The following is a 23,924-nucleotide window of genomic DNA, read 5'->3' as shown; positions in this document are numbered from 1 at the left end:
CCCGTGGGTGCTCGGTGGTGGTGGGGACCTGGCCCCCTCACCCACGGGTGCCACGAACTGCTGGGAGCCGGCACCCACGGGTGCTCGGTGGCGGGGCAGCCGGCCCCGCGGGTCCCCGTGGGGGGGCTGCCCCCAGCCGTGCCCCCCCCCCCCACCGTCCCGGTGCCCGCAGAGCTGCTGGCCCAGGACGTGCTGCGGTCGCACCGCGAGACCTCGCAGCCGCGCGCCGAGGAGCTGCAGCAGCGCCGCTGGGACACCTTCAGCCGCGAGGAGGTCTGCGCCTACCAGAGGAAGGTGAGACCCCCCCCCCACCCCGGGGGGCGCTGGGGGGGGGGATGCGGGGGGCGCTGGGGGGGCCGCGGGGTGACGGAGGGGGGCCGCAGCCCATGCAGGAGATGTGGGAGCGCTGCGCCGGCCGCCTCACCGAGGCCATCCAGCACGTGGTGGAGTTCGCCAAGCGCCTGCGCGGCTTCATGGAGCTGTGCCAGAACGACCAGATCGTCCTCCTCAAGGCTGGTACGGCCCCCCCAAGACCCCCCCCCAGGCCCCCCAGAGCCCCCAGCACCCGGGGGTGACTCGGTCCCTGCAGCCTGCGGCGGGGTGGCCCCGAGGGATTGGGGTGGTCCCGGCAGGGGGGGGGTGGTGGTGGGTGCTACGGGGTGCTCTGGTCCCAGCGGGGTGGTGGGGAGAGCCCCCAGGGGCCATGGGGACCCTGCTGGGGAGGTGGCGGTCCCCAGGGTCCCAGTGGGGAGGTGGCATCCCCAAGGGACCCCCTGGGGAGGTGGCAGTCCCATGGGTCCTATCCGGGAGGTGGTGTCCCCGAGGGTCCCCCTGGGGAGGTGGCAGTCCCCGAGGGCTGCTGCCACAGGGGCACCCCCCCGCCCCCCCCAAGCCGCACCGTGGGGCCCTGGCTTGGGACTCCCCGGTGCCACCGTCCCCGTCCCTGTCCCCGTCCCCGTCCCCGTCCCCCCCGCGCTGGCAGGCGCCATGGAGGTGGTGCTGGTGCGCATGTGCCGGGCCTTCAACCCCGACAACCGGACCGTCCTCTTCGAGGGCAAGTACGCGGGCACGGAGCTCTTCAGGTCCCTGGGTAGGGACGGGGACACGGGGGGGACGCGGAGGGGACGCGGGGGGGACCGTGCCCCCGGGGGGGGGCCGCTGACGAGGGCTCCCCGCAGGCTGCCACGAGCTCGTCGGCTCCATCTTCGACTTCGCGCAGAGCCTGTGCGCGCTGCGCCTCTCGGAGAGCGAGGTGGCCTTCCTCTGCGCCATCGTCCTCATCAACGCCAGTGAGGGACCCGCGCCCCCCAAACCCCCCTGGCCTTTGCCCAAATCCCCGCCCTTTTGTCCCAAAGCGGGTGGGGGGGGGGGCACCCCGGCCCCACGCGGTCCCTGTGGGGTCCCCACCCTGCGGCTCCCTGGGCCTGGCCGGGCACCGCTGCCGCTCCCAGCCCCTGTCCCATCCCTGTCCCTGTCCCATCCCTGTCCCTGTCCCTGTCCCTGTCCCTGTCCCGTTGTCCCCATCGCTGCGCTCGTCCCACCCTGTCATGGTCCCAGCGCTGTCCCCATCCTTGTCACCAGCCCCGTCCCCATCCCAAACCTGTCCCTGTCCCCACCCTGCCCATCCTGTCCCTGTCCCCATCCTTGTCACCAGCCTCGTCCCCATCCCAAACCTGTCCCTGTCCCCATCCTTGTCCATCTCCAGCCCTGTCCCCACCCTGTCCCCCTGCTCACCACATCCTGTCCCCATCCCCGTCCCCATCCTCGTCCTGTCCCTGTCCCCACCCTGTCCCTGTCCCCATCCCACCCCATCCCCATCCTTACCCCGTCCCTGTCCCCACCCTGTCCCCATGCTCATCCTGTCCCCGTCCCCATCCCATCCCTGTCCCCATCCCATCCTCACCCTGTCCCCGTCCCCATCCCATTCCCGTCCCCGTCCCCCCCGTCCCCGCCTGCCACCCACGTGCCGGTGCCGTGTCCGCAGACCGCCCGTGGCTGCAGGAGCAGGCGAAGGTGGCGCGGCTGCGGGGGCGCCTGGAGGTGGCCTTCCGCCTGCTGCTGCGCCGCACCCACCGCGAGGGGCTGCTGGCCAGGGTGCGGGCGGGGGCACGGGGGGCACGGGGGGGCACTGGGGGGGGCACGGGCATGGGGGTGTCGTGGGATGTGTGTGTGTGGGGGTGACACGGGCATGAGGGGGCTAGGGGGTGCTATAGGGGGCTGCTGGGGGGCATGGGGGGTCATTGGGGGGGGGGAACGTGGTTGTGGGGGGGCGTCCTGGGACATGGGGCCTTGTGGGGGGGGGTCAGAGGGGTGCCACGGGACGTGGGACATCGTGGGGGGGGCCATAGGGGTGCCACAGAGGTGCCGTGGGGGCGTCCTGGGACATGGGGTGTGATGGGGGGGGTCAGAGGGGTGCCGTGGGTGGGTGCCGTGGGACATGGGGGGGTCGTGGGGGGTGCCCCGGCCATAGCATGGGCCGCGGGACGTGGAGGGGGCCACGGGGGTTCCACGTTGCCAGGCCACCGGGGCACAGGGGGTGACATGTGCCGTGTCGCGGTCACCCCACGGGTGTCCCCCCCCCCCCCCCCCCCGTGACACACGTGCCCCCCCCCCCCAGCTGCCGCCCGCGGGCCGCCTGCGGGCGCTGTGCTCGCAGCACGTGGAGCAGCTCCAGGCCTTCCGCCGCCTGCACCCGGGGGCGCTGCCCGCCGCCTTCCCCCCGCTCTACCGGGAGCTCTTCGCCGCCGACGCCGAGGCCCCCGGCCCCCGCTGAGCCCCCCCCGGGACCCCCCCGGGACCCCCCTCCCCCGGGGGCTGCGCGGGGGGGCAATAAAGGATTTGGGGGGTGAAATGGCGCCGCCGTGGGGTTTGTCACGCGTGGGGGGGGGGCGTGAGGGGCTCAGGGGGGCACCGGGAGGACCGCAGGGGGCGGGCCGGGAGGGCGCGGGGGGGGGGGGGGGGGCGGAGGCCGCGGGGCCGCGCCACGCGTGGGGCCCCCACGCCCCGCCCCCGGCCGTCGGGGCGGGCCCGGCGCCCCCCCCCCGCCGCTCGCCCATTGGCTGCGGCGGGGCCCCCGCGCGCCTCCCATTGGCCGCTTCATTCCAAGGCAGGTGCGAGGCCCCGCCTCCTTTCCTCGCCCCCCTCCCCTCCGATTGGCGGGGCGGGGGCGGAGCGGCGCGCTGATTGGTGGGCGGCCGGGCGGGGGGCGGGGCTGGCGGCGGCGGGGAGCGGGAGCGGGAGGCGGCGGCGGCGGCCGGGAGCGGAGCGGGCGCGGCCCCCCCCCCTACCCCCCCCCCCCGGTCCTGTCCCGGTGCCGGTGCCGGTGCCGGTGCCGGGGCCATGGCGGCGCGCGGCGGGCTGAGCGCCCTGCAGAAGGCGGCCGTGCTGCTGGGCCTGCCCGCGGGCGCTGCCGTGCTGTACATCGTGTACCGGCGGTACCGCGAGGGCCGAGGTGCGTGCGGCGGGACCGGGCAGCGGGGACCCCCCCCCCCCCCTTAGGGACCCCCCCTTGGGAATCCCCCCCCCCTCCCTCTAGGCACCCCCCGCCCCCGTGGGGACCCCCCGGCCCCCCCCCTTTTGGGTCCCCTCCTTTTGGGGACCCCCCTTCCATTTGGGCCCCACCGCCCTCCCCTTGGGGACCCCCCCTTTAGGGCACCCCCCCCTTTTGGGGACCCCCCCCTCACCTTTGAGGACCCCCTCTCCCTTGGGGACCCTTCCCTTTGGGCTCCCCCTCCCCCTTTGGGGACCCCTCCCTTAGGGACCCCCCTCCCCTTTGGGGACCCCTCCCTTAGGGACCCCCCTCCCCTTTGGGGACCCCCCCGTTGCCCCCCCGGCCCCTCCACTACATCCCCCTCTGCTCCCCCCTCCCCCTTGGGGACCCCCCTCCTCTTTGGGGACCCCTCCCCTAGGGACCCCCTTCCCCCTTTGGGCACCTCCCTCCCCTTGAGGACCCCCCTTTTGGGCACCCCCCCCTTTTGGGGACCCCTCTCTCCTTTGGAGACCCCTTCCTTAGAGACCCCCCCTCCCCTTGGAGACCCCCCCCTTGGGGACCCCTCTCACCTTTGGGGACCCCTTCCTTAGAGACCCCCCCCTCCCCTTGGAGACCCCCCCCTTGGGGACCCCTCTCACCTTTGGGGACCCCCCCCCCCCCTTGGAGACCCCCCCACTTGGGGACCCCCCTCTTCCCCCTTGAGGACACCTCCCTTGGGTGGGGACCCCCCCCCCTTCCCCCTGGGGGACTCCCCCCTTTCCCCCCCCCCCCCTCACGGTGCCGCCGTGCCCAGAGGAGCGGGCGACCTTCGTGGGCGACGAGGAGCTGGAGGCCGAGGTGCGGGTGCCGCGGGCGGCCGTCAAGGCCCTCATCGGGCGGAAGGGAGCCACCATCAGGAAGGCGAGCACCCCCCGGCGGGGGGCTGGGGGGGGGCCGGGGGGCCTCCCCGGGGAGCCCCGGGGCTGACACCCCCCCCCCCCCGGTGCCCGCAGCTGCGGCAGGAGACGGGGGCGCGCATCGACGTGGAGGAGGAGGAGGAGGAGGCGGGCGAGGAGCGGCTGCTGCTCATCGCGGGCTCCCCGGGGCAGGTGTGCCGCGCCCAGGCCGCCGTGCGCCGCGTCGTGGCCGACAGCGCCCCGGTGCTGGAGCAGCTCCGCGTGCCCCACACGGCCGTCGGCAGGATCATCGGTACCGCCCGCGGCGCCGCGGGGGCCGGGAACGGGGCTGGGGGCTCCGCTGCTTCCCACGCGGCTGGGGGCGGCCGGGACCGGGGGCCATGGGACCGGGGGCCATGGGATCGGAGGCCACGGGACCAGGGTCTACGGGACCAGAGGATAAGGGAACTGGGGCTAAGGGACCGGGGCCTATGGGACCAGGGGCTATGGGACCAGAGAATAAGGAAACTGGGGGCTATGGGATTGGAGGCCATGGGACCGGGGGCTACGGGACCGGAGCCTCCGTGGGGAGCAGGAGCCGTGGCCCCGGGGCTGGAAGCGGTGGCAAACCCCAGCCCCGGGGGCTCTGCGTCCCGCAGGCCGCGGCGGCGAGACGGTGCGGAGCATCTGCCAGAGCTCGGGGGCCAAGGTGCTGTGCGAGCGCAAGGCCGAGGCCGGCCTGGCCCCGACGCGGCTCATCCGCCTCTCGGGGACGCGGCGGGAGGTGGCGGCCGCCAAGGTGAGCGGCGCCGGTGGGGCCGGCGCGGCCCCGGGGCTGGCACGGGCAGGGAGCCCACCGGCCCCGTCCCCGCAGAAGCTGATCATGGAGAAGCTGCTGGAGGACGACGCCTTTCGGAAGGAGCTGGCCCAGGCGGCGGCGGCGCGGGGCCTCCGCAAGCAGCCCCTGGGCAGCCGGAGGGAGCCGGAGCTGCTGCCTGGAGGGACCCCCGAGCACGGGGCTGGGGACGGGGACACGCTCGGGGGCGTCGCTGCGCTGCTGGGTGAGGGTCCCTCCGAGGAGCCCGGGGAGGAGAGCGAGGCCCCGGAGGAGCTGGCGGCGGGGGCGGACGTCGTGGTGCCGAAATTCGAAGGTACGAGACGGGGTGCCTCGGGGCGTAACGGGGGGTCTGTGCCGGGGGAGCGGGTTGGCGGGGGGCCCGGGGGGAGCTGTGAAGTGCTGGGGCCCGTCTGAGCGTCCCGGGGGGGCTCTGTGCCCCCCGGCCCGGCTCAGGGCGCCCAGCGGGAGCTGCACGAGTTCCCCGGGGGCTCCGGGGCGCGTCCCCGGGCGGGACCCAGCACTCAGCTCCTGCCCTCGCTCCCCCCGGGGCTCCCCCCGGGGCTCCCCCCGGGGCTCCCGGCTCCTGTCCCGCAGTTCCCAGCCCCGAGTTCGGCTTCCCCGCGGCCGACCCCCTCGAGGTTTACGTCTCGGCCGCCGAGAACCCCGACCACTTCTGGGTGCAGCTGGTCGGCGAGCGCAGCCTGCAGCTGGACAAGCTGACGGCCGAGATGTCGCACTACTACGAGGGCAGCGGCCGCGCGGTGAGACCCCGGGGGGGCACCGGCCCCCCGCATCCCCCCCCCCCCACCCCCGGTGCGCCCCGGCCCCCCGGGACGTGTCGCTCGCCGTCCCCGCAGGCGGAGCTGGCGGCCGTGCAGGCGGGGGACATCGTGGCCGCTCCCTACGGGGACGGCAGCGAGTGGTACCGGGCGCGGGTGCTGGGCGCGCTGCCCGGCGGCGGCTGGGACCTGTACTACGTGGACTTCGGGGACAACGGCGAGGCGCCGCCAGCCGCGCTGCGAGCCCTGCGGTGAGCGCAGCTTGGGGGGGGGGGCGCGGAGCTGGGGCGGCCGCGGGGCCGCGGCTCAACGGCCCCCCCGGAGCCCGCGGGGGGCTCGCGGCCGCCCTGGGGAGGGGGCTCTGCGGGGCGCCGGGGGGTGCGCAGCAGCCCCGGGGAGCGGGGCAGCCCCCCGGGGAGGCTGCGTGGGATCAGCCCGGCTTTTCAACCCCCCCCTCCAGGAGCGATTTCCTGAGCCTCCCCTTCCAGGCCATCGAGTGCAGCCTGGCCGGCGTCGTGCCCGCGGGTGAGTGGGGAAGGGGCGCGGGGGGGCGGGGGGGAGGCCGAAGGGTCCGGGTCCAGCCCCATAACCAGACCCCGCTCCGTGGGGCCCCCCCCCGGCCCTTCCCGCAGGCGCCGAGTGGGCCGAGGCGGCGCTGGACGCCTTCGAGCGCCTGACGCACTGCGCGCGCTGGAAGCCGCTGCTGGCCAGCGTCTGCAGCTACGGCCGGCGGGGGCCCCGCACGTGGCCGCGCGTCTCGCTGCGCGACGAGGTCAGCCCCGACCCCAAAATCCTCGGCCCGGCCTCCCGCCGCCCCCCACCCCGATCCCCCCCCGTGCCCCAGCCCCGTTCTCGGCCCCGTGCAGGACCTCGACGTCGGCGCGGAGCTGGTGCGGCTGGGCCACGCTGCGCCGCGGCCGCGGGAGGAAGAGGAGGAGGAGGAGGAGCGGGAGGAAGAGGAGGAGGGGGAGGAAGAGGAGGCAGCAGGGGATGAAGCGCTGCGGTGGGGGACGGAGACCCCGGTGAGAGGACCCGCGGCGGGGCGGGAGGGGGCGGCTGCTGGGGGGCGTCCCGGTGCGCTCACCCCTACGTCAGGTTGGGGGCTCAGTTTTGGGGAGCCCCCGTCGTGTTTTGGGGGGCCCCCATCGTTTTTGGGGGGGCCCCGTCGTTTTGGGGGGTTGGCCCCCTCTGCCTGGGGAGGACCCACGCAGGGTCCTGTGCCCAGGTCCGGGCCCCCAGCCCAGGAAGGGCGCAGGACAAGCCCCGGGGGGGGCCACAAAGGTGCTCGGGGGCTGCGGCGTCTCCCCTGCCAGGAGAGGCTGCGGGAGCTGGGGGCTGAGCCCTGGGGGTGCCCAGGACCGGGCCGGATGAGGCCCTGGGCCCCCTGACCCTATGGCAGGGGGTTGGGACGGGGGGGGCTGTGGGGTCCCTCTCCCCCCCCCCGCCCCCCCCCCCCCGAGCCGGTGCGGGGCCGGGCCCGGTAACGCGGCTCTTCCCCGACAGGAGGACGGCGCCTGCGTGTCCCTCGAGAGCCCCCCGGAGCCCCGGGGCAGCCCCAGCGAGGCGCCCCCCACCCTGGCGCCCCCCACCCCGTCCTGCCTCAGCCCCCCAGGTGAGCAGCACCCGGGTAGGGCCGGCCCCGATCCCCGGGGAGGAGGAGGAGGAGGAGGAGGAAGGCAGAGCCCCGCCAGGCACGGGGGGGCTGCAGCTGGGGGCTGCGGGACGGGGGGGTCCCTCACCCTAAACCCGGGGAGCCTCGGGGAGGGCTGAGCCCCCTGGGGGTGTCCCCAGGGGCCTGGGGGCTGGCTGTGGTGTCACCCTGCGGGGTCGTCCCCGGCGAGCAGGAACTGGGGGGGGGGCTCCTGGGGTCAGGGCCTGTGAGGGGTGGAAGGGGCCTGGGTGTGCCCCAGCTGCATTTTGGGGTGGGGGGGGGTCCCGGGGCGGGGGGTCCCCTTCTCAACCCCCCTTTTCTCTGCAGAAGGCGGCCCCGTGTCCGGCAGCGGCGCCGTCCCGGTGCCGGAGGGGAGCTCCCCGTGACGGCCCCGGGGGCAGGAGGCGGCCGGGCGCCCTCGGGTGGGTTCCCCCCGCTCCCCCCGTTCCCGCCCGGGCTGGGCTGAGCCGGGGGGGCCGTGCTCTCACCCCCCCCCCCCAATTTCTCTTCTCTCCCAGGGGTCAGGGTGCCGGCGCCGGAGGAAGCCGCGGTCCAGGGAGAAATTGGGGCCGCTGGGAGCGGTGCGGGCGCCCCCAGAGCGCCTCCCCGGGGCGGCGGGGGCTCCCCGCCGTGCTGTCCCTGCTGTCCCGGGCCCGGGGGGGAGCTCACGGCCACCGGCACCACCTCGGGCCCGTCGTTGGCCCCGCGCGGTTGCGTTTTGTTGTTGTCGCCCCGGCCCCGTTCTGTGGCGCGGGGAAAAAACGGTTCTGGGTTCCTGAGTCAATAAAGTTCGGTTCTGGGCAACGTGCGGGGCCGAGCCGGGGTGGGAGGGGGGCACGGGGCCGTTTTACCGGATTACCGCAGGGCCCCAACCGGTGCCACCGGGGGACGGCAGTGCCGGGCTGTGCCCCGTGCCGTGGGTGGCACCGAGGCCTCACGGAACCTTCCGGTGGCACCGGCACCGCCACACGTGGTCGGGGCGTGAAGGCACGCGGCCTGCTCCCGGCCCATGCCCGAGCCCCGGTGCGGGGGCAGCCGGTACCGGGCAGCCCGCGGGGTGAGGGCGCTGGGGCAGCCCCGGTGTGTGCGGGGCCGGGCCCTCGGGATCGGCCCGGTCCCGGTCGCGGTGGCCCCGGGCTGTAACGGTGCCTCCGGTGCCTCCGTCCTGGGGCCTCCGGGATGAACCGGGACGGGGCAGCGAAGCCGCTGCGGGGATGCGGCTCCCCGGGGTGGGGGGGCCGCGGGGACGGGGTCCCGGTAGGCGGCACCGGGCGCAGGCGCGCGGCGGGCAGCCCCCGGTGGGGTCCTCGCGCCCCTCCGAGCAGCCCGGGTGGGGGTCATTCTGCGCAGGCGCGGTGCTCCCAGAGCTCAGGCGCGCGGCGGGGCAGCCCCAGCGCGGTCCTAGGGCGCAGGCGCGCGGCGGGGCAGCCCCGCGGAGGGGGCCTCGGGGTCCTCGCGGCGCCGGCTGGGGGCGGCCATGTTGGGCCCGGCGGCGGCGGGGGGCTGCGGGCTGGCGGCGGGGCGGGCCCTGAGCCGGGCCCTGAGCCTCAGCCACGGCCGGGTGAGGGCCGGGGGGGCCGCGGGGCTCCGGGGGGCTGGGAGCGGCCCGGCCTGACCCGTTCCGCCCGGTTCCGTCCCCCCCGCAGGGCACGGTGGTGGTGGAGCGCTGGTGGCCGGTGCCGCTGAGCCGGGAGGGGCGGGCGCCGCGCCTGCACCCCCGGCGGCACCGCGTGTACCGGCTGCTGGAGGACGGCAAGCACCTGCCCAAGGCCGACCTGGAGGTGCAGGGTACGGCGGGCGGCGGGGACGGGGGAGGCGGAGGTGGGCCCCGGCCGCTACCGGGGGTCGGAGCCCCCCCGGTGGGGCCCGGCCCCGGGGCGCAGCGGGGTTGGGGTGTCCCCGCCGGGGGGTTGGGGTCCCCCCCGGGCTGCCCCTCACGCCGCCCCCCCCCCCAGGGCTGGGGACCCGCGGCGACACCGTGTTCGTGAAGAAATCGGTGGGGCGCAACAAGCTCCTGCCCCAGGGGCTCGCCGTGTACGCCTCGCCCGAGAACAAGAAGCTGTTCGAGGAGGAGAGGCAGGTGAGGGTGGCAGCCCCCCCGTTAAGCCCCCCCGTTACCGAGCCCCCGTGCGGGGCAGGGGGGCGCTGGAGGGGCTGCGGGGACGGGAGCAGGGCCGCGGGGGCACGGCCGTGAGGGGCCCTGGTCCCGGTCCCGGCCCCCTCCTGAGCCCCCTCCTCGGCCCCGTCTCTCGCAGCAGCACCAGGCGGAGAAGCTGGAGGCGACGCAGACGCAGAGCGGCGAGAAGGTGAGCGGGGGGCGCGGAGGGGCACGGGGGGGCCCGAGGGACCCTCGGGGCCCAGAGCACAGAGCCCCGGTTCCTCCCGTGCCCTGCCTGGGAGCCCGGTGGCCCCAGCGGGCGGCCGCCTGCGCGTCCCGGTGCCCCCCCTGCGGGGAGGGAGCGGGGCTGAGCCTCGGGGCCGCGGCTCGGAGGACTTGGAGCCCATCCCTGGCGTCCCGCGGCGCCCTTCGTTAACTTAATTAACGCCGCCGGGGCAGCGCTGGCTGCGGGGGGCGATTCCCCGGCTCCTTCTCTTCTGGGGCCAGCCCCTAAAGGACCCGCGGGCGCTGCCCCGTGCCTCCCGGGACGGCCCCCCCCGGGGAGCCGGGCGCCGCTGCCCCCTGACACCTCGCCCCCCCCCCCGTGACCCCCCCAGACCCTGCAGTTCCTGCGGAGCTGCCGCCTGGAGGTGGGCATGAAGAACAACGTCAGGTGGGAGCTCAGCGCCGAGATCGTGGCGCGGCAATTCCTCCGGAACGTGAGTGCCCCCCCCCGCCCCCCCCCGGGGGTGTCCCAAATCCACACCCCCCCCCCCGGTGCAAACGGAGCCGCGGGGGGAGGCCGTGGAGGCTCCGAGCCCTGCGAGGCCGGCACCTGGGGGGGGTTAGAGTGGGGGTGCGGGGATGGACGGGGCTCTGCCGGGATCGGGAGGGGGGGGGGCACGGCCCCCGGCGCTGCCCCCCCTCACCCCCTGCCCCCCCCCCCCCAGCTGGGGGTGGCCGTGCCGCCCCACGCGCTGCAGCTGCCGCCGGAGCCCATCACCAGGTGGGGCGAGTACTGGTGCGACGTGACGGTGAGTGGGGGGGGTCCTGATGGGCCCCCCCGCCCCCGAACCCCCAAAAACCCTTCACTGCCCCCCAAAAACCCTTCCCTGCCCCCGGTGCTGGTGGTCTGGCGCTGCCTGGGTGCCCCCCCCCAAAAAAACCCGTGGCAGCGCCTGTCCTCCGGCAGGGGCAGGGCGTGAGGGGGGGGGGAACACCCCGATTTTTTGGGGGGAGGGGAAATGCCCTGAATTTTTGGGGGGATGGAGGGGGGGGCACCCATCCCTGTGACCTAAAGGGACAAAAGCCCCTCCCCGTGTGCCCCCACCCCCCCGTGTGCTCTCCCCGTGCCTCCAGGAGCCTGCACCACCGCAGGGGGGTTCTCAGGGCCGGACCCCGGGCGCGCGGGGGGGGCTCCCCCACCCTGACCCCCCCCCGTCCCCGTGCCGCAGGTGAACGGGCTGGACACGGTGCGCGTGCCCATGGCGGTGACGGAGTTCCTGCGGCCCCGGACGCGGCGCCGCCGGCGCTGGCAGGCCCGGCAGGAGGCCCTGCTGGCTGCCAAGAAGGAGGAGCTGCTCTGAGCCCCCCCCGGGAGGAACTGGGCCCCCCCGGAGCCCTCCCTCAGTGTCTGCCCCCCCCCCCGTGGTGAATAAAGGGCTCAGCGCCGACCCCAGCGTGGTGCAGCCGTGGGGACTGGGGGGGGGTTTGGGGGTGCGGGGGGGTTCTGGCTCCCAAGCAGCCTCTGTGGGGCACTGATTCTCCTGGGGGGGGGCTTCCCCCACCCCCCCCAGCCGCACGGGGTGACACAGGGCAGCGCAGGCGGTGACGGGGCAGCGGCACCGGGATTTATTGCCCGTGGCCCCCCCGGTGCCCCCGTCAGCGCGGCCCCGCGGCCTCCAGCTCCTCGCGGACCCTCGCGGGCAGCTCCGGGTCGGTGAAGTACCCTGGGGGGGGGGCGAGGCGGGGGGTGGGGGGGCTGCTGCCTCCCCCCGGGGGGGGGTCACCCCCTCCTGGACCCCCCCCCCCCAGCCTGTGGGCAGCCCTCGTGCCCCTCACCTGCGGCGAACTCGAGGACGTCGTGGGGCCGGTGCAGCATCACCGCCCTGGGGGGGGGAATGGGGTGAGGGGGGGACACAAAAAGGGGGGGGGGGACAGAAAGGGGGGGTCCCGGCGGCCCCACCTGAGGAAGCCGCGCAGCAGCACCCCCACGGCCGGCTGCGCCCGCAGGTAGCGCTCGCTGGACAGACGCAGGGACGGCTGGGGGGGGGGGGGGAGGTGTCACCCGTGGGGGCTGCCCCCCCCCCCCCCCGTGTCACCCGGCAGCCCCCCGTGTCACCCCCCTGCTGGCACCCCCGGTACCCTCCTGGCACCCCCGCTGTGCCCCCCCCCCCGTGTCACCCCCAGCCCGTGCCCCCCCCAACGCCCCCCGTGCCCCCCCCAGCCCGTCCCTCCCCTTCCCCCCCCCCCGTGTCCCCCGCCCCCCAATATCTCCCCGCCCCCCCCCCCATGCCCCACGCAGCCCGTGTCCCCCCGTTTCCCCCCCCCCGCCCCCCCCGGTGCCCCCCCCCCACCTCCCCCCGCGGCCCGCCCGCTCCGCGCCCCTCCGCCCGCTGCGGCGCCGCCATCTTGGGGCGCTCGGCGCCGCGCGTCGCCATGGCAACGGGGGGGGGGGGTGTCCGTGCGCGTGCGCGGGCGTGTGCGCGCGCGGCTCCCTGCGTGCACGGCGCGTGCTCGTCCCCGCGGGCCGCGCCCGTGGCTGCCCGCGCGTGCCCGCGGGTCCCGCAGCCGCGCCCCCGCCGCCTCCACGCGCGTCCCCCGCGCCCCCGCCCCGCCGGTGCCCCCGCCCCAGCCCCGCCCCCCCCCGCTCAGCACCGGGGACAGCTCCGGGGCCGCGCGCACCTCGCACGCGGGCACGCGCACACGGGCACGCGCCCCCCGCCCCGTGCACGCTCCCGCCCCGCGCTCCCCCCCTCACCTCCCCCCTCCCTCGGCCCAGCCCCGGCGCTGCCCGTGCCGGTGCCGGTGGCGGTCCCGGTGCCCGGTGCCCGGTGCCCGGTGCCGTCTCTGACATCAGCGCCGGGCGGGGCGGGGCGGGGCGGCCCCGACCGGGGAAGAAAAGCGGCGAGCGGGGCTCGGGCCCGTCCGCAGCCGGTACCGGGGCCGGTGCCGGGGCGCAGCGGGAGCGCGGCCGCCATGGGCCGGGCCGGGCGCTGAGCCCCCCCCCCCCCTGCCGCCACCGGCACCGGGGCCGCGGCGCTCCCCCCCCCCCCGCTCCCCGCCAACCTCCCCCCCCCCCCCTCCCCCTCCCACCCACACCGGGGGGCTCCGGGGCGGGCCCGGGCTGTGCCGGCAGCCGCCGGGGCCGCGGCGGGAGCCCCTTCGGGAGAGCGGCCGGGATCTACCGGGAGCGCCGGGAGCGCCGCCCCCCGGGCAGAGCTGCCCCCGCCCCGCCGCGCCCCGTCCCCGGAGCCGGAGCCGAGCCCCGGGGCCGCCTCGTCCTTTGTGTGCGGCGCGGCCGGGCCGGCACCGGGCACCGGGCACCGGCAGCCGGGCACCGGGCACCGGGAGCCGCTCCGGCGGCGGAGCCGAGCGGCGGCAGCGGGGCCGGGAGCGGCAGCGGGGGCCGCCCCGGGATCCGCCCGGCAGCGGGAGCGGCAGCATCGAGCCCCGGCAGCGGCCCCGAGCCCCGGCGGCGGCCCCGGGAGCGGCGGCGGCGGCGGCAGCGGGGCCCGCGGCCCCCCCCGGCGGCCCCATGAAGGAGCCGGACGCGATCAAACTCTTCGTGGGGCAGATCCCGCGGCACCTGGAGGAGAAGGACCTGAAGCCCATCTTCGAGCAGTTCGGCAAGATCTACGAGCTCACCGTCATCAAGGACAAGTACACCGGCATGCACAAAGGTACGGCGCCGCCACCGCCACCGGCACCGGCACCGGCACCGGCACCGGGAGCGGCCGCAGGCCCCGGGCACGGCCCCTGCGCAGCCGCCGGCATCAGGCGGAGCCCCCCCCCCGGGCGTCGGGAACGGCCCCGCGGCCCCACGGGCAGCCCCGTAACCTGGGTGCCCCCCCCCCTACAGCCAGCCCCATAACCTGGGTGCCCCCCCACGGGCAGCCCCATAACCTGGGTGCCCCCCCCATATCCAGCCCCATAACCTGGGTGCCCCCCCATATCCAGCCCCATAACCTGGGTGCCCCCCCCCCTACAGCCAGCCCCATAACCTGGGTGCCCCCCCATATCCAGCCCCATAACCTGGGTGCCCCCCCACGGGCAGCCCCATAACCTGGGTGCCCCCCCCATATCCAGCCCCATAACCTGGGTGCCCCCCCCATATCCAGCCCCAGGCACTGGGAGCCCCCCCACGGGCAGCCCCATAACCTGGGTGCCCCCCCATATCCAGCCCCAGGCACTGGGAGCCCCCCCATATCCAGCCCCGGGCACTGGGAGCCCCCCCCATGTCCAGCCCCACAGCCCGGGTGCCCCCCGACAGCCAGCCCCATAACCTGGGTGCCCCCCCCAGCCCCCCCCAGGCACCCCACGCGCTGTGTGTGGGGCGCGTCGGGGGGGCGCGCTCGGGGGGGGGGGGGGGGGCAGCGGGGCGAGGAGCGCCGTGCGGGAGGCGTGGGTGGCGGGGGGGGGGGCTCGGGGTGCTGCGGGGGTGTCAGCTGCGGGGCCGTGGGGTGGGCGGGCGGGGTGAGGGGAGGGGGGGTGCGACGGGTGTGAGGGGTGTGCGACGGGCGTGGGGGGGGCGTGGGGTGTGCGACGGGTGTGGGGGGGGTGCGGTGGGTGTGGGGGGGGGTGCAACGGGCGTGCAATGGGTGTGTGTGTGGGGGGTGCAACGGTCGAAAACCGGGCGCGTGATGGGTGCGTGGGGTGTGCAATGGTTGTTGTATATGGCGTGCAATGGGTGGGGGGGGGTGCAACGGGTGTGAGTGGGTGTGGGGGGGGGTGCAACGGGCGTGAGTGGGTGTGGGGGGGTGCAACGGGCGTGCAATGGGTGTGCGGGGTGTGCATTGGGTGTGTGGGGGCGTGCAACGGGCGTGTGTGGGGTGTGCAACGGTTGTGTACGGGGTGCGATGGGTGTGTGGGGCGTGCAATGGGTGTGGGGGCTGTGCAGTGGGTGTGTGGGGTGTGCAACGGTTGTTTATGGGGTGCGATGGGTGCGCGGGTGTGCAAGGAGCGTGTGGGGCGCGCGGCGGCTGTGCACGGGGTGCGGTGGGTGCTGGGGGTGCCCGGTGCTCGCCGTGCCGTGGGCCCTGCGGCGTCCCCCGGGGCTGGGCCGGGCAGGGCCTGAGGCCAGGGTGACGGGCGCCGGGTGTGTGTGTGGGGGGGGGCGGGGGGGCGCCCCCATGGGGTCCCGGCCCCGGACCACGGCCCCGGGGGGTGGGGGGGGGCAGGATGGGGCCGTGCCCCCCAGCGCCCGCTGTGCCCCCAGGATGCGCCTTCCTGACCTACTGCGCCCGCGAGTCGGCCCTGAAGGCGCAGAGCGCCCTGCACGAGCAGAAAACGCTCCCGGGGGTGAGTCGGGGGGGGGGGGGCCGCCCCCCCCCCCATTCCTGCATCACCCGGGGGGGGGCACGGCCCCCCCCCCCCCCACCCCCGTGCATGCACCGGGGCGGTGCCTGGGGACCCCCCCAGTACCTTCACCCCCCAGTACCTTCACCCCCAAACCCTGGTCCCTGCAGGGGGAGGTGTCCCCGTGTCCCCCCCCCCCCCCCCAGCGTCTGCCCCCGGGGGGGGCCGGGGGGGGGCATCCCCTGGAGGGGGGCCCGGCGCTAACGAGGGGCCTGGCGCTAACGAAGCGCTGCCAGGCGGGCTAACAAAGCCACCGGGGGGGGGGAGCGGGGGGGGGCTGGCTTTATTTGTAGCTTCGAGCCTTTCGGGTGCCCCCCCCCCATTAATTTTGGCCTGGGGACCCTCCCAACAGCAAAGATGCCGGGGGGGGGGGGGGTTGGGGGTCCCCGGCACGAGGGGGGGGGGGGGCACAGCCTGGTGCCCCCCCTCGCTGTCCCCAGGGAGCTTTGGCTTCGCTGGGGATAATCCGGGGGATTGGGGGCTGTAAATCCCCGCGGGGGGGGGATTATTTTGTCGGGGGGGGGGTGGGAATTAGGGGGGGGCGCCGCCCCAGCAACTGCCCCCAGTGGGAATGCTCGGGGGGGGGGGAGGCAGGATACAGGGAGGGGGGGCCCGAGCTGTGCCATGGGGGTGTGGGGGGGGGCTTTTATTTGAGGGGTGGGGGGGTGATGGGGGGCCCGAGCCCAGTGCCCCCCCCCCTCCCCTGATCCATCCAGGGCTGATCCCGGGATTAGCGGGGGATTAGTGCCCCCCCCCCCCAGCCCCCGGGGGGGGCATTTCCAGCGCCATCTGGGCCGGGGGGGGGGGGGGGCGGGGGGGGGCACAACCTTCGCTTTCTGCTTGGAAAAAACGGTGCGGGGGGGGGGGGGGGGGGGCGAGGGGTGAGCCGGGGCTGAGCCCCGGCTCACCCCTCGCCCCCCCCCCCCCCCCGCAACCCCCCCGGTATGGGGGGGCAGCGCCCCTCCCCCATCCCGAGGGGGTTCTGCGCCCCCCCCCCCCCGCCCCCCCCCAAAGCGCCCCCCCCCCCCCGCCCCGTCATTGTTTATGGCGGCGCTGCTGATGTCAGCGCGTTGCCGGGCAACGGGACGGGGAAATTGGGGATGAGGAGGCGGTTGCCATGGAGCACGGCCGGCCGTTGCCATGGTTACCGCGCATCTGTGCCCTCCCCCCATCCCCCCCCCCCCCCCCGCTCCCCGGGGGTTACCGGAGGGGGGGGGGGGGGGGGGCGTTGGCTCATCCCCGGGGTCCCCCCGCGGTTGCCCGGTAACGGGATGCGGTGACGATGCGTTGCCATGGCGACGGGAGCATCCTGGGGGGGGGCTGGGGGGGGGGTCGGGGTCCTTGGGGTGGGGGGGGGGGGGGGGGGGCAGGGGGGGTCCGTGCCCCCATCCCGCGCTGTCGCCCCCAGATGAACCGGCCCATCCAGGTGAAGCCGGCCGACAGTGAGAGCCGAGGAGGTACGGACACCCCCGGCACCCCGGGACCCCCCCGGGGACCCCCCGGACCCCCCCCCCCCCCGGTCCCCATCCCTGGGGGTCTCATCTCGTCCCATCCCTTGCCCCCATTCCTGGGGGTCCCGTCCCATCTCATGCCCCCATCCCTGGGGGTCCCATCCTGTCCCCCCCATGGGTCCCCATCCCCGGGGGTCCCGTCCCATCCCCTGCCCCCCATCCCAGGGGGTCCCATCCATCCCCCCCCCAGGTCCCCATCCCTGGGGGTCCCATCCTGTCTCCCCCCCAGGTCCTCATCCCCATCCCAGGGGTCCCATCCCGTCCCATCCCCTGCCCCCCAGGTCCCCATCCCTGGGGGTCCCATCCTGTCCCCCCCACGGGTCCCCATCCCCGGGGGTCCCGTCCCATCCCGTGCCCCCAGCCCCATCCCGGGGGTCCCATCCTGTCCTGTGCCCCCCCCGATCCCCATCCCCGGGGGTCCCATCCCCTGCCCCCAGCCCCATCCCATCCTGTCCCCCCCACGGGTCCTCATCCCCATCCCAGGGGTCCCATCCCATCCATCCCCCCCAGGTCCCCATCCCTGGGGGTCCCATCCTGTCCCCCCCCCCGGGTCCCCATCCCAGGGGTCCCATCCCCTGCCCCCAGCCCCATCCCAGGGGTCCCATCCCATCCTGTCCCCCCCGGGTCCCCATCCCGGGGGTCCCATCCCGTCCCACCCTGTCCCATCCCCGGGGGGGGGGGTCGTGTCGTGTGCCCCCCCCCCAGGGAGCCGCGCTGTGCCCGCAGAGGACCGCAAGCTGTTCGTGGGGATGCTCAGCAAGCAGCAGGCGGACGAGGACGTGCGCAAGATGTTCGAGCCCTTCGGCACCATCGACGAGTGCACGGTGCTGCGCGGCCCCGACGGCACCAGCAAAGGTCCGGGGGGGGGTCTGCGGGGCGGGGGGGGCCGGGGGGTGGGGGGGCACAGACCCCGCTGACCCCGCCGCCCCCAGGCTGCGCCTTCGTCAAGTTCCAGAGCCACGCCGAGGCCCAGGGCCGCCATCGCCGCCCTCCACGGGAGCCGCACGCTGCCGGTGAGACGCCCCCCCCGGCCCTGCCACCCCCCCCCCCGCACCGTCACCTCCGTCGGCACCGTCGCCCCCAACCCCCAGCATCCCCATCGTGCCCGCCGCCTCCACCAGCCCCACGCCACCCCATCCCTGTGCCCCACCATCCCATCCAGGCCCCACCACATCCCATCCCCTTCCCCATCATTATTCCTGTCCCATCCCCATCCCAATCTCAATCCCAATCCCATCCCCATCCCTGTGTCCCACCATCCCATCCAGGCCCCTCCCATCCCATCCCTTCCCCATCATTATTCCCGTCCCATCCCCATCTTAATCCCAATCCCATCCCCATCCCTGTGTCCCACCATCCCATCCAGTCCCCATCTCATCCCATCCCCTTCCCCATCATTATTCCCATCCCTATCTCCACCACCATCCCCATCCAATCCCCATCCCTAACCAAATCCCCATCCCATCCCCACCCCATCCCATCCCATCCCCTCCCCCATCATTATTCCCATCCCATCCCTGTCTCAATCCCAATCCCATCCCCATCCCTGTGCCCCACCATCCCATCCCCTTCCCCATCATTATTCCCATCCCATCCCCACCACCTTCCCCATCATTATTCCCATCCCATCCTCATCTTCATCCCATCCCTTCCCCCATTATTCCCATCCCCATCCTGTTCCCCACCCCATCCCATCCCCATCTCCACCACCACCCCCATCCCATCCCATCCCATCCCAACCACCATCCCCACCCCATCCAATCCCATCATTATTCCCATCCCAATCCCGTCCCCATCCTTCTCCCATCCTATCCCCATCCCATCCCCGTCCCATCCCAATCCCATCCCCATCCTTCTTCCCCACCATCCCATCCAGTCCCCACCACATCCCATCCCCTCCCCCATCGTTATTCCCATCCCATCCCCATCCCCATCTTCGTCCCATCCCATCCCAATCCCATCCCCATCCTGCTCCCATCCTATCCCCGTCCCATCCCAATCCCATCCCCAATCCGATCCCCATCCCGCTCCCATCCCGTTCCCATCCCCGTCCCATCCCAATCCCAATCCCATCCCCATCCTGCTCCCATCCCATCCCGCTCCCATCCCAATCCCATCCCCATCCCGTTCCCATCCCCGTCCCATCCCAATCCCATCCCGTTCCCATCCCCATCCCAATCCCATCCCCATCCCCATCCCGTTCCCACCCCCGTCCCCCCCCTTCCCACCCCGTCCCCCCCCGCCCCGTCCGTGCCCCGGTGACGCGGGGCCGTGCCCCCCCCCCCGCCCCCCCCCCAGGGCGCCTCGTCCAGCCTGGTGGTGAAGTTCGCGGACACGGAGAAGGAGCGGGGCCTGCGGCGCATGCAGCAGGTCGCCAGCCAGCTGGGCATGTTCAGCCCCATCGCCCTCCAGTTCGGGGCCTACAGCGCCTACACGCAGGCGGTAGGGGGGGGACACGGGGGGGGGGTCACGGGGGGGGGGGGCACGTTGGGTGAGGGGTGTCCCCGGGGACTGCGGGGGGTGGGGTTGGGGTGGGGGGCACGGGGAGACGGACCCCTGGCGGACCCCGAGGGCCAGGGTGGGGATGTGGGGGGGGTCGTGGGGATGTGGGGGGGGTCGTGGGGATGTGGGGGGGGTCGTGGGGATGTGGGGGGGTTCGTGGGGATGGGGGGGGGTCGTGGGGATGTGGGGGGGTCGTGGGGATGTGGGGGGGTTCATGGGGATGTGGGGGGGTCGTGGGGATGGGGTGTCGTGGGGACGTGGTGGGGACAGGAGGTGGTGGAGCTCGAAATCCAAGGTGGGCTCGTTGCGGGGGGGGGCACGGGGAGATGATCAGCCTCACGCCTGGGGGGGGGACACGGGGGTGACACGGGGGAGACGGGGGCGCCATGGTACATGTGGGGACAGCGGGGTGACACGGGGGGGATGAGGGACCTCATGGCCCAGGGTGCAGACCCCGGGGTGCTGGGTGACAGCCGCCGGGGGGGGGCTCGCTGCCCCGGGGGGGTGCCGGGGGCCGGTGCCCGGTGCCAGGCGCTGTCCCCGCAGCTGATGCAGCAGCAGGCGGCCCTGGTGGCCGCCCACTCGGCCTACCTCAGCCCCATGGCCACCATGGCCGTCCAGATGCAGCACATGGGCACCGTCACCCCCAACGGGCTCATCGCCACCCCCCTGCCCCCCTCCTCAGGTCGGTGGCGCCGGGGGACGGGGACACGGGGACGGGGGGTGCCGGGGGGGGGGGGGACACGGGGGTGGCATTGGGGGTGGGGGGCACTGGGAAGCGGGTCGGGGGCGGCAGGAACAGAGATGGGGACACGAAGGACGGTGACGGGGTGGTTGGGGGGGCACCAGAGAAGGTGGCAGCAGGGATGGGGACACGGGGTGGGCACGGGGGGACGGGGACACAGGGTGGGCACGGGGGGACGGGGACCCTGGGGACGGTTCCTTCCGGGGGGGGGGACACGTGGAGGTGGCACCGGAGGACGCAGCCACCGACCTCACGGGCACCACGGCCGGGGAGGGGGGCGCGGAGGGATGGGGCCGCCGGCGGTGGCCGTGTCCCCAGCGCGCGGTGACGCGGGGCAGGGGCAGGGTGCGAGGTGCCCCCCCCGGGCCGGGGGGGTGACGGGGGTGTCCCCGCAGGAACCAGCACACCGCCGGCCATGGCCGCCACCCCGGTGCCCGCCATCGCGGCCCCGCTGAGCGTCAACGGGTACAGCCCGGTGCCGGCACAGCCCGCGGGGCCGCCTGCCCCCGAGGCCGTCTACGCCGGGGGTGTCCCCCCGTTCCCAGGTGCCCGCCGCCCCCCACCCGCCCCCCCGCTGCCCCCCGCCGCCCCTAACAGCCCCCGCTTTGCCCCCAGCCCAGAGCCCCGCCGCCCCCGGGGACCCCCTGCAGCAAGCCTACGCCGGCATGCAGCACTACACAGGTCGGGGGGCTGGGGGGGTGCCGGGGGGGGTGCTGGGGGGGGGGGGGTGCTGGGTAAACTGGGTGGGCATTGCACGGCGTTAGGTGGGTACTGGGGGACACTGGGCGGGTACTGGGAGGCACTGGAGGGCTGTTGGGGAGCACTGGGGGGCACCGGGGGGGGGCATTTAAGAGCTGTGGGTGCGGTGGGAGTGCACTGGGGGGGGTTGGGGGGGAGTGCATGGATTTGGGGGGGGCACTGTGAGGACACTGGGGGGGGGGGGGGTACCTGGATGGCTCTGTGTGGGGGAGGGGGGAACCACCACATGGCACTGGGGGGCACTGGGCCGGGGGGGGGGGGGGGGACGTGCTGACCCCCTGTCGCCCACGCAGCCGCCTACCCCGCAGCCTACGGGCTGGTGAGCCCGGCCTTCGCCCCCCCGGGGCCCCTGCTGGCCCCCCCGCCCCCCCCCGCAGCAGCAGCAGCGCGAAGGTGAGAGCACCCCGGGACCACCCCCCCCCCGACCCCCCCCCCGACCCCCAAAGGGCGCTGGGCTCGGGGTGCCCAGTGCGGGGGTGGGCAGGGGTTGGGGTCACCCCAAGCGCGGGGGTGGGGGAGGTTTTGGGGGGTGGGGTGGGCACGGGGGGGGCGCAGGGTTCCGGGTGCCCGCTGTGATGCCGCTCCCTCCGCAGGCCCCGAGGGCTGTAACATCTTCATCTACCACCTGCCCCAGGAGTTCGCCGACACCGAGATCCTGCAGATGTTCCTGCCCTTCGGCAACGTCATCTCCGCCAAGGTCTTCGTCGACCGCGCCACCAACCAGAGCAAGTGCTTCGGTAGGGACGGGGACACGGGGGACACGGGGGACATGGGGACAGGGGGGACAGGGGGGACAGGGGGGGACACCGGGGACATGGGGGACACCGGGGACAGGGGGGACACGGGGGACACGGGGGACATGGGGGACACCAGGGACATGGGGGACACCAGGGACATGGGGACAGGGGGGACACCAGGGACATGGGGGACACCGGGGACAGGGGGGACAGGGGGGACATGGGGACAGGGGGGACACCGGGGACAGGGGGGACACGGGGGACACCAGGGACACGGGGGACACCAGGGACAGGGGGGACATGGGGGACACCGGGGACACCGGGGACAGGGGCGACACTGGACACACCAGGAACACTGGGGACACGGGGGACACCACGAGCGGGGGCTCCCCGTGGCCAGGGAACTGGGGCTGTCACAGGCGGGGGGACACCTTGGCCTGGTCGCGGGGGCGGGGGGGGCACAGCCTGCCCAGGGCACGGGGCCGTCCCGCCTGGAGCGCTCCCAGCCAGCGCAGCCGGGGCACGGGGGCAGCACGGCGGGGGCGCAGGACGTCCCCTGGGGGAGCCACCGCGGGGCAGGGGCAGCCGCGGCCGCCCCTGTCCCCAGCGCCCCCCCCCCACCCGCCCCCCCCCCCCCCAGGCTTCGTGAGCTTTGACAACCCGGCCAGCGCGCAGGCGGCCATCCAGGCCATGAACGGCTTCCAGATCGGGATGAAGCGCCTCAAGGTGCAGCTCAAGCGGCCGAAGGACGCCAACCGGCCCTACTGAGCCCGGTGAGCCGCCCCCGGCACCCCCAGAACCCCCCCCGAAAACCCCACAACTCGTTCGGGGTGGGGGGGGGTCCCCACCTGCTCCACCCCCTCCTCCCTCCTCCCCAGCACTGCTTAATGCCCCCCCCCATCTCCCCTCTCGCCAGGTCCGGAGGTGCCGGAGCAGCACCCTTGGGTGCCCCTCCCCCAGTTGCGGAGCTGCCCCCCCCCCCGGGACACCCCAGTGGTGCCTGGGGGGGGCTCAGTCCTGCTGGCGGCGGGGGGGGGGGGGGGAGGGCACACACAGACCCCCCCCCCTACATGCTCAGGAAGGATGGACACCCCCTCCTCCCCCACCCCGGACCAATCTGGACACCCCCCAGCACCCCCCCAGCACCCGTGTCCCATCGGCCCGGGGAGGGGGGGGATGGGATGGGACTTCCTCCCCCCACCCCCCCCCCCCCCAGCACCCACGGGGGAGCCCCCTGCTTGGAGCTTTTTTCTCACCAAACAGGACCAAAACCAGCTCCAGGCGGGGGGGGGGCCGCCATGGGGTTGGGGGGGAGGGGGGACACAGGGGGCTGGGCCTGGCATGCTGCCCCCCCTCTCCCCCCCCCCCCCCCCAGACCCCAGGGTGAGTGGGACCCCCCCCAACACACACACACATACACTGCCACCCCCCCACCCCCACCCCGCTCTGGCCCCTCCCCAACCTGCCTCAATCCCCCACGATGGGCACTGGGGGTCTGCGCCCCCTGCCCCCCCCCACCCCATCACCCCCCCCCCCCCAACGGCCACGGCCGAGGAGCAGCCGAGCCCGGGATGCGCCAAAACTGCACCAAAAGTCGGGGTGAGGCAACACTGGGATGTGCCGGAACAAACTGGGATGTGCTGGAACAAACTGGGATGCGCTGAAACCACCAAAAGTCAGGCTGCAGGAATTGGGATGCGCAGGAATCGGGATGTGCCGGAACAAACTGGGATGTGCCGGAACAAACTGGGATGTGCCGGAACAAACTGGGATGTGCCGGAACAAACTGGGATGTGCCGGAACAAACTGGGATGCGCTGAAACCACCAAAAGTCAGGCTGCAGGAATCGGGATGCGCAGGAATCGGGATGTGCCGGAACAAACTGGGATGTGCCGGAACAAACTGGGATGCGCTGAGACTGGGATGAGCCAAAACTGGGATGTGCTGGAACTAACTGGGATGTGCCGGAACAACCTGGGCCGTGCTGCAATGGGGACAGGCGAGGCCCTGCCCCACGGACACGCAGCCGGGACGTGGCCCCGCGGGCAGCGGGAGGCGCGTGCACCCCAGGGGCGCCCAAACCCGGGGGGGGGCCCCGGAGCAGCCCGGACACGGAGCGCCCGCCCCGCACCGAGCCCCCGCGGTCGCTGGCAGAGGCGTCGAACACCCGCACCGGGGACGTGGCCGGAGCTCTGCGGCCAAATTCGGGGCCAATTTGGCCCAAACGGCGGCGGTGCCCGCTGCTGGTGCCCGGTGCCGCACGGCCCCCCCCCAGCAGCCAAACCCGGGGTGGGGGTGGTGGTGCAGCCGTGCCCCGGTCCTCCCCCCACCCCGCTGCCCCCCCTGTACATAATCCCGTTGG

At 75.3% G+C, this 23,924-nt stretch overlaps 5 protein-coding genes across 11 annotated transcripts; 4 read left to right on the top strand and 1 right to left on the bottom strand.

Moving 5' to 3' along the window:
• Positions 1-177: 177 nt before the first annotated feature.
• LOC308183886 (nuclear receptor ROR-gamma-like) lies at positions 178-2,842 on the top strand. The gene is made up of 6 exons (XM_080570421.1): positions 178-294; positions 384-516; positions 983-1,090; positions 1,179-1,289; positions 1,985-2,094; positions 2,618-2,842. The coding sequence occupies exons 2-6, from the start codon at positions 387-389 to the stop codon at positions 2,771-2,773; spliced, it is 615 nt and encodes a 204-aa protein (XP_080426547.1). The 5' UTR covers positions 178-294; positions 384-386; the 3' UTR covers positions 2,774-2,842.
• Positions 2,843-3,227: 385 nt separating this feature from the next.
• Positions 3,228-8,434, top strand: LOC308183710 (tudor and KH domain-containing protein-like). 4 transcript variants are annotated; one of them, XM_080570021.1, is made up of 13 exons: positions 3,228-3,451; positions 4,284-4,390; positions 4,483-4,678; positions 5,025-5,164; positions 5,240-5,516; positions 5,798-5,964; positions 6,061-6,233; positions 6,443-6,507; positions 6,615-6,754; positions 6,849-7,004; positions 7,486-7,609; positions 7,961-8,055; positions 8,152-8,290. In XM_080570021.1, the coding sequence occupies exons 1-12, from the start codon at positions 3,340-3,342 to the stop codon at positions 8,017-8,019; spliced, it is 1,716 nt and encodes a 571-aa protein (XP_080426147.1). In that variant the 5' UTR covers positions 3,228-3,339; the 3' UTR covers positions 8,020-8,055; positions 8,152-8,290. The 4 variants fall into 4 exon arrangements, with proteins under 4 accessions (XP_080426147.1, XP_080426148.1, XP_080426146.1 ...); XM_080570022.1 differs by having other exon boundaries at positions 3,229-3,451; positions 7,486-7,594; positions 8,152-8,434; XM_080570020.1 differs by lacking the exon at positions 7,961-8,055 and having other exon boundaries at positions 3,229-3,451; positions 4,284-4,327; positions 7,486-7,594; positions 8,152-8,434.
• A 610-nt stretch (positions 8,435-9,044) lies between these two features.
• Positions 9,045-11,404, top strand: MRPL9 (mitochondrial ribosomal protein L9). 4 transcript variants are annotated; one of them, XM_080570026.1, is made up of 7 exons: positions 9,045-9,194; positions 9,280-9,421; positions 9,589-9,713; positions 9,892-9,939; positions 10,349-10,450; positions 10,682-10,765; positions 11,186-11,404. In XM_080570026.1, the coding sequence occupies exons 1-7, from the start codon at positions 9,111-9,113 to the stop codon at positions 11,315-11,317; spliced, it is 717 nt and encodes a 238-aa protein (XP_080426152.1). In that variant the 5' UTR covers positions 9,045-9,110; the 3' UTR covers positions 11,318-11,404. The 4 variants fall into 4 exon arrangements, with proteins under 4 accessions (XP_080426152.1, XP_080426150.1, XP_080426151.1 ...); XM_080570024.1 differs by having other exon boundaries at positions 9,280-9,433; XM_080570025.1 differs by having other exon boundaries at positions 9,046-9,194; positions 9,889-9,939.
• Positions 11,405-11,559: 155 nt separating this feature from the next.
• RIIAD1 (regulatory subunit of type II PKA R-subunit domain containing 1) lies at positions 11,560-12,450 on the bottom strand. The gene is made up of 4 exons (XM_080570027.1): positions 12,308-12,450; positions 11,917-11,993; positions 11,793-11,839; positions 11,560-11,680 (listed from the first exon to the last, which is right to left on the bottom strand). The coding sequence occupies exons 1-4, from the start codon at positions 12,389-12,391 to the stop codon at positions 11,613-11,615; spliced, it is 276 nt and encodes a 91-aa protein (XP_080426153.1). The 5' UTR covers positions 12,392-12,450; the 3' UTR covers positions 11,560-11,612.
• A 973-nt stretch (positions 12,451-13,423) lies between these two features.
• CELF3 (CUGBP Elav-like family member 3) lies at positions 13,424-22,963 on the top strand. Its single transcript, XM_080570013.1, is given in 15 exon segments — positions 13,424-13,633; positions 15,169-15,251; positions 16,717-16,765; positions 17,546-17,674; positions 17,752-17,792; positions 17,794-17,832; positions 19,118-19,261; positions 19,868-20,006; positions 20,462-20,611; positions 20,682-20,747; positions 21,119-21,189; positions 21,191-21,218; positions 21,419-21,562; positions 22,203-22,335; positions 22,479-22,963. Coding segments are annotated over 14 exon segments (1,356 nt in total). The 5' UTR covers positions 13,424-13,488; the 3' UTR covers positions 22,331-22,335; positions 22,479-22,963.
• The last annotated feature ends 961 nt before the right edge of the window (positions 22,964-23,924 follow it).

Source organism: Anser brachyrhynchus (assembly GCF_964034855.1).
Source record: "Anser brachyrhynchus genome assembly, chromosome: 28".
Lineage (NCBI taxonomy): Eukaryota > Metazoa > Chordata > Aves > Anseriformes > Anatidae > Anser > Anser brachyrhynchus.
The sequence above is the reverse complement of the archived record's forward strand: the minus strand, read 5'-3'. Positions and strand labels throughout refer to the sequence as shown.

Bases quoted from the DNA above. Each gene is read 5' to 3' on its own strand.
- MRPL9 (XM_080570023.1), top strand. From the start codon at position 9,111: ATGTTGGGCCCGGCGGCGGCGGGGGGCTGCGGGCTGGCGGCGGGGCGG. The intron at 10,451-10,681 runs GTGAGTGCCCCC...CCCCCCCCCCAG, and splicing joins CGCGGCAATTCCTCCGGAAC to CTGGGGGTGGCCGTGCCGCC. The intron at 10,766-11,185 runs GTGAGTGGGGGG...CCCGTGCCGCAG, and splicing joins AGTACTGGTGCGACGTGACG to GTGAACGGGCTGGACACGGT.
- LOC308183710 (XM_080570019.1), top strand. From the start codon at position 3,340: ATGGCGGCGCGCGGCGGGCTGAGCGCCCTGCAGAAGGCGGCCGTGCTG. The intron at 4,679-5,024 runs GTACCGCCCGCG...TGCGTCCCGCAG, and splicing joins GGCCGTCGGCAGGATCATCG to GCCGCGGCGGCGAGACGGTG. The intron at 6,508-6,614 runs GTGAGTGGGGAA...CCCTTCCCGCAG, and splicing joins GGCCGGCGTCGTGCCCGCGG to GCGCCGAGTGGGCCGAGGCG.
- RIIAD1 (XM_080570027.1), bottom strand. From the start codon at position 12,391: ATGGCGACGCGCGGCGCCGAGCGCCCCAAGATGGCGGCGCCGCAGCGG. The intron at 11,994-12,307 runs GTGGGGGGGGGG...CCCCCCCCCCAG, and splicing joins CGGGCGGGCCGCGGGGGGAG to CCGTCCCTGCGTCTGTCCAG. The intron at 11,681-11,792 runs GTGAGGGGCACG...CCCCCCCCCCAG, and splicing joins CGTCCTCGAGTTCGCCGCAG to GGTACTTCACCGACCCGGAG.
- LOC308183886 (XM_080570421.1), top strand. From the start codon at position 387: ATGCAGGAGATGTGGGAGCGCTGCGCCGGCCGCCTCACCGAGGCCATC. The intron at 517-982 runs GTACGGCCCCCC...CCGCGCTGGCAG, and splicing joins GATCGTCCTCCTCAAGGCTG to GCGCCATGGAGGTGGTGCTG. The intron at 2,095-2,617 runs GTGCGGGCGGGG...CCCCCCCCCCAG, and splicing joins GCGAGGGGCTGCTGGCCAGG to CTGCCGCCCGCGGGCCGCCT.